The following is a 10,802-nucleotide window of genomic DNA, read 5'->3' as shown; positions in this document are numbered from 1 at the left end:
ACTTCTTCAAGGTCAAAGAATGAGTTCTGGGGCTCATGTTTACTATACTGTTATGCCAGCCACCATAAACTAGACATATGAGCAGGGAGATAACACTTAAAAGTGTGAATTATTACAACATTATAGATCTTTAGAGGGAAACAGATAGTATCTAAAACAGATGTTCTGTTAACAAAAGCAATATTAAACAACAAGGGAACACAACTCAGGAAAAAGAAGTCAAGATTTTTTTTAACGTTTTTATATAGAAATATTTTACAAAGATTTTACAACATGGCAAATCATTACATCATGCTGTAGAAAGAAGAAAAAGATTAAACCTCAAGAAAAGAGAAAGTGCTCAGTGCAACGTATTGCAGCCTCCATGAAAGTGCATGAATGGTTAGGGCAAGGCATGCCGCTGGCACTGGCATGCTGCAAAATGACTTGCAAAACAGCTTTGAAAAAATATACATATAAAAGGAGTTTTTCCCTCCATTTTTCTCAAAGACATTTGAAAGGGATACATTTATGAACAGTTTTGCTCTACGACTAGGTAAAAATAACTCCTGGGTACAAAACAGTAAAAGTAAAAACGTTCTACTGAGCATGTTAAAAGTAAACCAAATGATTTACAAAAACAAAACCTTTCCAAGTTTGGGCCTGCTTTCTACATTTAACTTGCCAACTCCCTCATGCTCCAAGACAGAGATCCTGAAGGACAGTGGCATGAGTTAAGTCTGGATCTTGACCTTCATGTGACTTTTAACTTCCAGTTTCTATGGCCAAACTGCCGGCACGTTTGAAGTCCTCGTGCCTTCACTGTATTATAAATCTACCCTATAGCTTTGCTTTTACCTGTAGCTTACACAATAGCCATTTTATGAAGTGCTACATATGCTTAATACAATATTTTGCCCTAGCTGATAAGAAAAATACAAAGGTGCTCTCTAAAGTTAAACCATAAACCCTATTAAAGAATTCTAGTTAAGTATTTCATTCCTCCACATATATGTCAATGCCTTAACAGCAATAGGACCAACAAGGATAATACTGGTTATCCAACTTTAATTTTCAAACTTGGAAGAGAATTGGTTTTTATAGTATAACTGAGAATAAGATTTTTTTTTAAAGTAAATTAACTAGACTTGAACAAGAGTGTTAGGGCAAACTGACATATCTGAATTCTAGTACAGATAATAAATATCTGCCAAAAAATAACTTAATTCACCTGACTAATCACTCTCCTATGGAAAATTCTACACTCTTATGAGAAATAGGGAAAGTCAGTGTTACTCTTCTAGTCTCTGTATTTAAACTGAGTTTCTCTTTCTCTATTTTTTTTCTATCCTTAAATATAAGGGAAATTAACCAGCTCATTTCTCCTGGCTTGTTTCCTAACTAGCTTTTGGCCCTCAAGGCATAGCTATGGTCAAACCAGAGAGAGACACCCAGCAATTTATTGGAATTCTGAAGAACAAAATATGCACATGTGCTCTACATAATCTAGTAACAGGGGCAGCAACAGCTGAACTGTCTTACACATCAGAAGTATTAGCTTGATCTGCATCTGTAACTTCTTTATCATCATGACCACAGGCAAAAAGCTGGGAGCCCAGAGTTTTCTGGGCAAATCGGAAATACATGACGTGGCCCATTGCCACAAAGGAGACTGAAATCAACACGAGCAAGCCAAAAGCTTCAGGGTTCGGAGCCAGGATGACCATGATGAAGTGCAGAAGGTCAAGAAGATAGTTCATGGAGTTCTGTACACCATTTATAATGCCTCTTTCAGATTCAACAACATTTTCTTGCAGCAACTGTGTCACAGTTAAATCAAAGGACCAAAGACCTAAAATAAAAGATATTTCTTAGAAACTTAATTTTAACTTAGAGCCATACATTTCAGAACTATACATTAAACATCTGTTGACATATACAAAATACATACTTAACTCTATTACCTTAAAGTCACCATATGTATATTTATCATAGCTGAGTTTTAGAGAATTATTTTTCATTAATAAATACTGTGCTATTACTGGTTTCAAGAAATTGTTTTTACAGCCATAAGAAATAATTCTTTTCTGTGATTATTCATACTCTGAAGGCAAAACTCTGAAATCAGAGACATAATAAATCCTATTATAATTACTAGTATTTTTAAAGTTTAAAATGAACGGACCTGATATATTGTTAGGTTTAAAGTGTAAGGAAACTTTAAGCCATTAATACATTTACTGCTTCAGTCCTAAAGCCCCTACAATAAAGCTGTCCTGCTTTAATATTAATATCCTTAATAAATTAATGAACTGCTGTGTATCACAAGATAAATATGGTTTCATTTCAAGAACGAATTCAGACAGAGATAATTCATCAGTAGTCTATTAATGATTACTTAAACTTTCCTTTGTAAGAGGTTTTTACATTATGCTTCCTTTCAGGGCTATAAAAATCATTTGTTTGGCAAAGTATACAACAAAGAAACATCAGCTAGAGAAGACCTCTGAAGGATTTTTCTCTAACTATTGTGTCTTATTTTTTTTAATTTAAACCCCACTTTTTTTAACTTTATTGCATTGAACTATTTGCTAAATTACAGTCCTTTTGGTAGAGTTATAATAATAAAAAGGCTCTAAATTACTAAAAGTATAATTATTATTGATAATATCTTTTTAAAAATTAACTAAATTACATTAAAAGAGAAAGATATCCACTCAGTAAAAAGCTTCAAGCCCTAACCATGTTTTAGGAAAGTATATATACATACACACTCTACAAAATACAGGTTCTTTCAAACTATAAAGTTAAATTTTCATAATAAATGACTGGATTATATGTAAGAATAAAGAGTGGATTTTGCTTAAATTAACATTCAGGGAATATTTTAGCCCAATTTCTGCTGAATTATCTGACCCTCCATTGCAAAAAGACACTTTAATTCATTAATATACAAAAGGAGACTTCTTACCGATTCTAGCAGCAATGACGCCTGCAAACAGCAGGCTGACAGAGATTATAGGCACGGATTTAGAACTCATCTCTGGGACAACACTAGCAGGAACAGACCCGTTTGACATGTGTGTATCAGTTGTAGAGATGATTTCAGGTATTTTTGTTGGTGTAACTGAAAGTGGTTCTGTTTGAATGAACCTAGTACGGATATCTTCAAAAGGTGAAACAGACAAGTCCAAGGGGCTTCCAGGCATGAACACGGAGATCACACACAAGATCAAACAGGAAAGCTGTGCGAGTCCTGAGATCAGACCAGTCCGAACCAGGCCACATCTTCGACGCAGCCATGTAAAAGCCACAGTTCCCATTATTCCAGTTATGGCTGATGCTCCCATCAAAATACTGAGGATGGACCCGCTCAGCCCCTGAGTGTAGGCGTACCCTGTAGTGATGCAGTCAAAGCCCAGGACAGTCATATAGAGGAAAGCAAGACCCATGCCCGCCAGAAACACAGACTGGTTGTAATAGGAGACCCATCCGTCTCGGAAAGTGCGGAAGGGCTCAGCCATCTGGGAGGCACAGCTTGGCTCTTGCTCATGTTCAAGTTCATGGATGTCAGGGTCTTTCTCACCCATTAGATGAGTTCCCTCCAGGGGTTTTGGCTCAGATTCTGTTAATAAAAGACATTATTATTTGAGGGAGGGGACATGGAAGAAAAAGCTAACTACCTTACTCAGTAATTTTCTTCTCCCCATTCCCTCACCTATGGAGGGCACACCCATGGACACCCTCGGCTACTACAATATAATATGTATTTTCTTGTACTCATCTAAGGATTTCAACCAAGCAATAAACTCCAAGTACTTACATTATAAACAAAATACTATTGATACTTCTCCCCTCCCCATTCCCCCTCTCTCTCAGAATTATAATCCCACCAAAGTAAACAGCAGGAAAACTTAACAGATAAAATCTAATAATTGTCTGAGAAAAATACACAACCTTATGTCTGGGGCCCATTTAAGCTTCCATTTGCTCAGAAGCCTAACTTCCTCTTCTCTTCTTGAAAAATGCCCACCCTCATATCCTCACTCTCTTCCACTGTCCCACAAATGGCAGGCAACTCCCTTCTTTACAGACTTCTAGGAATTCTCTTCTCTTTCCCCCCAGTGTTCCTCCCATTACCATGCCCAACTCTGCCCATCCCCCAATTAATTGCCCCTCTGTGCCTGCTATTCACATTAAGAAAAAGGGCCAGAGGTCCCATTCCAACCCCTTGAGGTTCAACCCAGATTTGTTCCACAGATCCTCAAAAGACTGGGTTTTAACTTATTACCATGTTGATATAGTTAACCTCATGCAGACCATCAATAATAACTAAACCTGACATAAATTCAAATTTATTTTGGTCTCAACCAACATACAAGATCTGCAAATAAAATCAAAATAAGATCAAAATAAAGGGATCGAACATTTTGTTGAGTTTACCTTTGTATAAATTCAGTCGTTTCAACTCAGTTTCCTCTTTAGGAGGAGCCTTCACAGCTAGAGCAGGGGTTTTCTGGTAAACCTTCCAGAGCAGAAAGTATTCCACACACATGGATACCAAATTCCATGCCGAAATGAAACCACAGCCAATGACTGTAGAGCCAAATGTCATAATCTGGCCAACAGCCATGGGGGCCAAGATGTTGGTTAACTGGTCAATCCTTCGTATTGTAGCATTCATATCTACAGAGATAGGTGAAAAAGGCAGGTAAGTGTGCAAATCTATCAAAGAGAGACAGCCCATGTACATAACGCAACTCATAAACCAAGTGTATTGATTCCTAAGATGTAAATTTCTAAAAGCACTCTGCAAGCAAACTATTTTGTTAGAAAATCAATTGCTGTTTGGAGCAAGTCACATTAAACTTGCCTCAAAAATCATGATTCTCTAGGATTATGTAAGTTAGTCTAACATCAGCTTTTTTAAAATGAATTCAATAGTAACTCTATATTCATTTATTTCAACAAGCATTTATTAAATGCTTATCATGAGTTAGGCTATGACAAAAAATGAATACGCTTCCCATCTTCATGAAGTTTATACTCACATGGGAAAACAAAGACAGTCAACAAGCATATAAATACACAGCAAGTCAGATGTTCATTAAAGACTAGAGTGAAAAATAATGCAAAAGAAGGGCATAGAGAGTGCTCAGGGGAAGGGGGAAACTTCAGTCCTATATATGGCAAGGTCAGGGAAGAACTCACGGAAAAAAAGAGAACATCATAGCAAAGGCATGAAGCAATAGGAGGTAAAAGAGTGAGTCCTGTGGGTATCAGGGAAAAGACAATCCCAGGCCAAGGCAAGTGCAAAAATCCTGGAACAGGAGGAGCATGCCCACAGGAACAGTGAGGACAGTAAGACTGCAGCAGAATGAGGAAGGGAGAGGATAAGAGATGAGGTCAGAGAGGGACGGACTGGCCCAATCATGCAGGACCTTACCCCACTACTTGGAAATCAATTTTTATGCCGGATGACTCAGGAAACCTTTCAAAGCTAATGAACAGAGAGGTGGTACCACATGACTTGTATTTTTAAAGGTTCATTTTGGCTGCTGTGACAAGAAAACAGCGTGCAGTGTGTGTGTGTGTGCGTGGGTCAGGTTGGGGTGTAGACAACAGTGGAGCCAAGGAGACAGGTGGGAGACGACGGAGGGGGAGCAAGACAGTAACAGTGGAAACAGAGAAACAGACACTGGATATAATCTAAAGGAGAATCAGGAAGACTTGAAACAGATTAGATATGGTATGCGAGAGAAAGAGAGGAATTACAGATGACTCTAAAGTTTTCATACTGAGCAACAATTGGAAGGACAGAGTTTCCACTTACCGAGAAAGGGAAGACTTCAGAAGAATCAGGTTTGGACAAAAGAATAAGCATTTGGTTCTAGAGATGTTGATTTCTCTAAGTCGACTGACATTCAAGAGGCTCTGTCAAGCAGACAATTAAACATACAGGTCTGGAGTCCAGAGAAGAAGTAGGTACCAGATCTGCGAGTCACCACCAGCTGCTTGATTTTTAAACCAAAGACACTGGAGGTGACCGAGAGAGTGAGTATAGACGGATAAGGTCTGAGGACTGAGTCTATATTCAGAGGTCAGGAAGATGAAGAGGAACGAGCAAAAGAGGAGAAAAACCAGGAGAGTGTAGTGTCCTAAGCCAAGAGGGAGCAATGTTTCAAAGAGGAGGAAGTGATCAATTGGCAATCAATGCCGTTAAGTCAAGAAAGATGAGCACTGAGAAGCATCTCTAGACAGGTCACATGGAAGGTTCTGAGGACCTTAAAAAGAATAGTTCTGGTGAGCAATAAGGGCAAATGCCTGATTGAAGCTGGTTAAAGAGGTTGGTGCCAACTCCAGGGGACACCATTTCTATCATATTCTAAGTGAGTGGCACCGTCCAGCTTCACAATGTGAAAGTTTCCCCCGCACCACCCCCCGCCACCCAGCCCCGGAATTATGGAAAGCAAGGCCCCAACCAAGCAAAGGAATTGGAAAGAGTGAACACAGATATTTCTTTTGGTTAAGTTTTGTTCAAAAGGAGAATAAAGAAATGGGAGTGATAGAGGGGGTAAAGAAGGGCATTTTTAAGATAAGCAAAGTTACAGCATGTTTACATGCTAACGTGAATGATTCAGTAGATGAGAAAGGACAGAATTGAGTCTACTGCACAAGCTGCAGAGCTGTTCTTAGATAGGACCACAAGCAATTCAAGAGTGTAGGTCATGTGAACGGCTGTAGGTACAAGTGGGAAGAGAGACGTGAAGATGGGAGCACGTGAAAATTCTCTTCTCATTTTCCCACTTTCTCAGTAGAATGCAAGGCAAGGTCATCAGCGAAAGTGAGGATGGCAGAGGCGGTACTGAATGTATGAGGAAAAAGTGAGACACAGTCCTTTAGGACAGTGGGAGGAGGAAGGGGCCAGAGGCAATTGTATGATCACACAGCAGCATGAAAGGGCTGGCTTGAACCCAGTGGTCATGAACTTTAAGCGAGAGCAGTGAGCAAAATTGTGCATTTTTTTTTTCACCAGCCATGTGCTACCATGGAGAGTTGGATTTAAGCAGGATCTTAGGAAAGGAAAAGAACAAAAGAAGAGGAGGCCAAGTGAGCTGAGGGTATATACTAGGAGGTGTTCATATGGTTGGAACCACTGAGTTTGGAATTTAAACTGGGTAAGGAGAGGAGACCAGAGAAGGCAATGGCACCCCACTCCAGTACTCTTGCTTGGAAAATCCCATGGACGGAGGAGCCAGGTAGGCTGCAGTCCATGGGGTCGCTAAGAGTCGGACACGACTGAGCGACTTCACTTTCACCTTTCACTTTCATGAATTGGAGAAGGAAATGGCAACCCACTCCAATGTTCTTGCCTGGAGAATCCCAGGGATGGCAGAGCCTGGCGGACTGCCGTCTATGGGGTTGCACAGAGTCGGGCACGACTGAAGCGACTTAGCAGCAGCAGCAGCAGCAAGGAGAGGAGACAAGAGGGGGTCACGAGCAGTGGAAAGGCACTGGAATCGATGACTTGTAGGTGCCAATGAGGCTGGAGCACTGCTGTGGCTGGGGAACCAGGAGGAGGGAGCTGATAAGGCAGGAGGTATAGTTCAAGTCTTGGATGCCAAAGATTGAGATTAGCGAAGGGGAGGGTTTCGCAGTGATAACAAGGTCTTTGGGTATGACCATGGGAACATACAGCTGAGTTAGGGTGGAGGACGAGATGCATAAAGGAGAGGAAATCAAGAAAATAACCTACTTTCTCATTTTCTATCTCACAGAGTGAAAACTGAGAAAGTTCTTATCAATCACGTGGGGCACCTTGGAAAAGCATTATGTGACTAATAGGCACATTAACAGAAAACTGTCATTATTCTTTCTTGCACTCTTCCTGGTCCTCAACTGCCTTCCAATTAGTCCTATGCATGCAGAACACCTGCATGATAACAGGAGAACTTTGACATATTTCACCTTTCATTTGAGAAGCAAAGGCAGTTTTCATCGATCTTATACATAACCAATTTTGCAGAGGCCTCATTAACTTCCATCTGCCCCTGCTAATAATTTCCTAACATGGAAACGTAGGATTGCTCCTAACAACTCAATAACTTGAATTCAAAAATCAAATACTAATGAAAACATACACTTGGATCTGAAGGCCTCAGAACAACAATGAAATTTAACTAAAATGATTTGTTACTTTTTTACTACCTCCCTTTACAAGTGCTCATGAAACTTCCTAATGCCACCAATTTCTTTTCTTTATTATCAAAATTTAGAAACTTCTATCTAAGGAAGCTAATAATGTTTAGATGTAATGTAGTATCAGAAAAGAGATTTCATTTTTCTGAAGTAGAATTAATTAAATAATTTTTGAAACAGACCTAACCATTTTACTGGTAACAGGCTAGAGAAGAACTGGTCCTCTCAATGTGCAAACATACTCTTTTTCACAGGCTTGTATTGACTCTTATGCAAACACACAAAAGTGTGCTCATTTAATTTCAATTAACTGTTTTCAGCTGCAGCTGTGACAGAGCAGGACATCAGTAACTACTTGCTGTTATAAAGGGTATATATCTCATAGAATAATAAAGAACAGATTTGCTGAGCAAATAGCACCTCGCAGGTTTGTCTACCTCAAATATGAAATCAATTTTCAGTCAATGGAGTTCAAACAAGAAATGTATCTACCTTACTTGATCAAGCCAACCAGCAGATGTTTCTCTGGAATGATGGACAAGAAAAATCTCAGACACTATGAACAAAAAGTGATTAACAAAGGAAATGAAGAAGGAAGTAAAACAACAGATGGAATAAAAAGTCAGGGAAAGGAAGTGAGTTTCAAACAGATTTGACAGGCTAAGGGTCATGGCTCAAGAGAAGGCTTTAATTAGACACTAACTAAATAAAGTACTTAGACAAATTAGTTGACAGATTAATTAACAGTATGTATGTGGAAAAAGAGTACCTTTTCTGGAGCTGTCTAAACTGGATGGTAACAACTATATTTTGACCTGATGCACTGAAATTATAAAACTTTTCAACCTTCCAGGGAACATCTCTCTTGTTCTTTACCCTCAGTGATAAAACTTCCACTTTTATAAACTACTCTGAAAACAAGAAACATTGGGATGTGGGATTGGGAACAATTAGCTTCCAGCTGACAACCCTCCCTCTTAATGGGCACACTCTTACCCCATCACATACACTTTACAACATACACACACACACACACATGTGCGATGCACATGCATTCAGTTGGTCCTGCCCAGTCTCCCACTTGGTTTCTAACAGTCTTTGCCAGCAACCTCAAAGATCGGCCTGCATGAACATAAATTACTCCTGCCTGGAACAGATGTGCATCTGTGCACAGAGACACAAAACCAGAGGTAGCACAGGCGGCAGGTGGAGTCCCCTCCTAGTGTACCTTTCCCCTTTCTCTTCTATTTTTCCTTTACCCTCCCCTCTTTTTTTATCTTTTCTGTATCTCTGACTTACAGCAGGAATAGTACCAAAATCCATGGTGAGAGCCTTGCTGATCCCCAGCATGGAATAATTATCTGCTCCTATTTTGAAGGACCGTTTTTAATTAGTTTTTAAACAAATATGGAGGTCAAAACTTGAGGAAAAACAACACGGAGAGCTTCTTTAGGCTCTATCCTGTACTTGCAGCTGAATTTGAAACAGCACCACTTCCTAAACTAATCCACAGTGGACAAGAGTTCAACAGGCAGCTTCCTTCCTTTTTTAAACTCGAGAAACTCCAGAAAAGGGAAAGGGAAAGGGAAGTCGCTCAGTCGTGTCTGACTCTTAGCAACCTCATGGACTGCAGCCTACCAGGCTCCTCCGTCCATGGGATTTTCCAGGCAAGAGTACTGGAGTGGGGTGCCAGAAAATAGACCGGTTAGCCCAGATTCTTCCATTATGCAATAATTCCTCAAATAAAGAAAGACAGCTGAGAAGTGGCCAGTCGTATTTTTGTTGTTTTCCTGGAATATCACTTTATAGTCAGAAAGGTCCCAGAAAGTTACATGGGATCTTTGCTTTGTTATTTATTTATTTATTTATGTAGATATTTAGCACAAATGAACCGTGAACTTCCTGATGTTCAAGCTGGTTTTAGAAAAGGCAGAAGAACCAGAGATCAAATTGCCAACATCCGCTAGATCATAGAAAAATCAAGAGAGTTCCAGAAAAACATCTATTTCTGCTTTACTGACTATGCCAAAGCTTTTGACTGTGTGGATCACAATAAACTGTGGAAAATTCTGAAAGAGATGGGAATACCAGACCACCCGACCTGCCTCTAGAGAAATTTGTATGCAGGTCAGGAAGCAACAGTTGGAACTGGACATAGAACAACAGACTGGTTCCAAACAGGAAAAGGAGTACGTCAAGGCTGTATATTGTCACCCTGCTTATTTAACTTATATGCAGAGTACATCATAAGAAATGCTGGGCTGGAAGAAACACAAGCTGGAATCAAGATTGCCGGGAGAAATATCAATAACCTCAGATATGCAGATGACACCACCCTTATGGCAGAAAGTGAAGAGGAACTCAAAAGCCTCTTGATGAAAGTGAAAGTGGAAAGTGAAAAAGTTGGCTTAAAGCTCAACATTCAGAAAACAAAGATCATGGCATCTGGTCCCACCACTTCATGGGAAATAGATGGGGAAACAGTGGAAACAGTGTCAGACTTTATTTTTCTGGGCTCCAAAATCACTACAGATGGTGACTGCAGCCATGAAATTAAAAGACACTTACTCCTTGGAAGGAAAGTTATGACCAACCTAGATAGCATATTCAAAAGCAGAGACATT

General features: G+C 39.7%; 1 protein-coding gene across 1 annotated transcript in view; it reads right to left on the bottom strand.

Annotated features, from left to right (window-relative positions):
* Positions 1-213: 213 nt before the first annotated feature.
* Positions 214-10,802, bottom strand: part of SLC40A1 (solute carrier family 40 (iron-regulated transporter), member 1) — a 115,154-nt gene continuing 104,565 nt past the window's right edge. Inside the window, exons 9-11 of the mRNA XM_010862937.1 lie at positions 4,423-4,665; positions 2,951-3,604; positions 214-1,831 (exon numbers count right to left, since the gene is read on the bottom strand). Coding sequence (XP_010861239.1) covers positions 1,518-1,831; positions 2,951-3,604; positions 4,423-4,665 — 1,211 coding nt within the window. The 3' untranslated portion in view covers positions 214-1,517. The remainder of the gene's footprint in view (positions 1,832-2,950; positions 3,605-4,422; positions 4,666-10,802) is intronic.

Source organism: Bison bison, unplaced genomic scaffold (genome assembly GCF_000754665.1).
Source record: "Bison bison bison isolate TAMUID 2011002044 unplaced genomic scaffold, Bison_UMD1.0 scf7180017864485, whole genome shotgun sequence".
In the NCBI taxonomy this organism is placed as follows: Eukaryota; Metazoa; Chordata; class Mammalia; order Artiodactyla; family Bovidae; genus Bison; species Bison bison.
The sequence above is the reverse complement of the archived record's forward strand: the minus strand, read 5'-3'. Positions and strand labels throughout refer to the sequence as shown.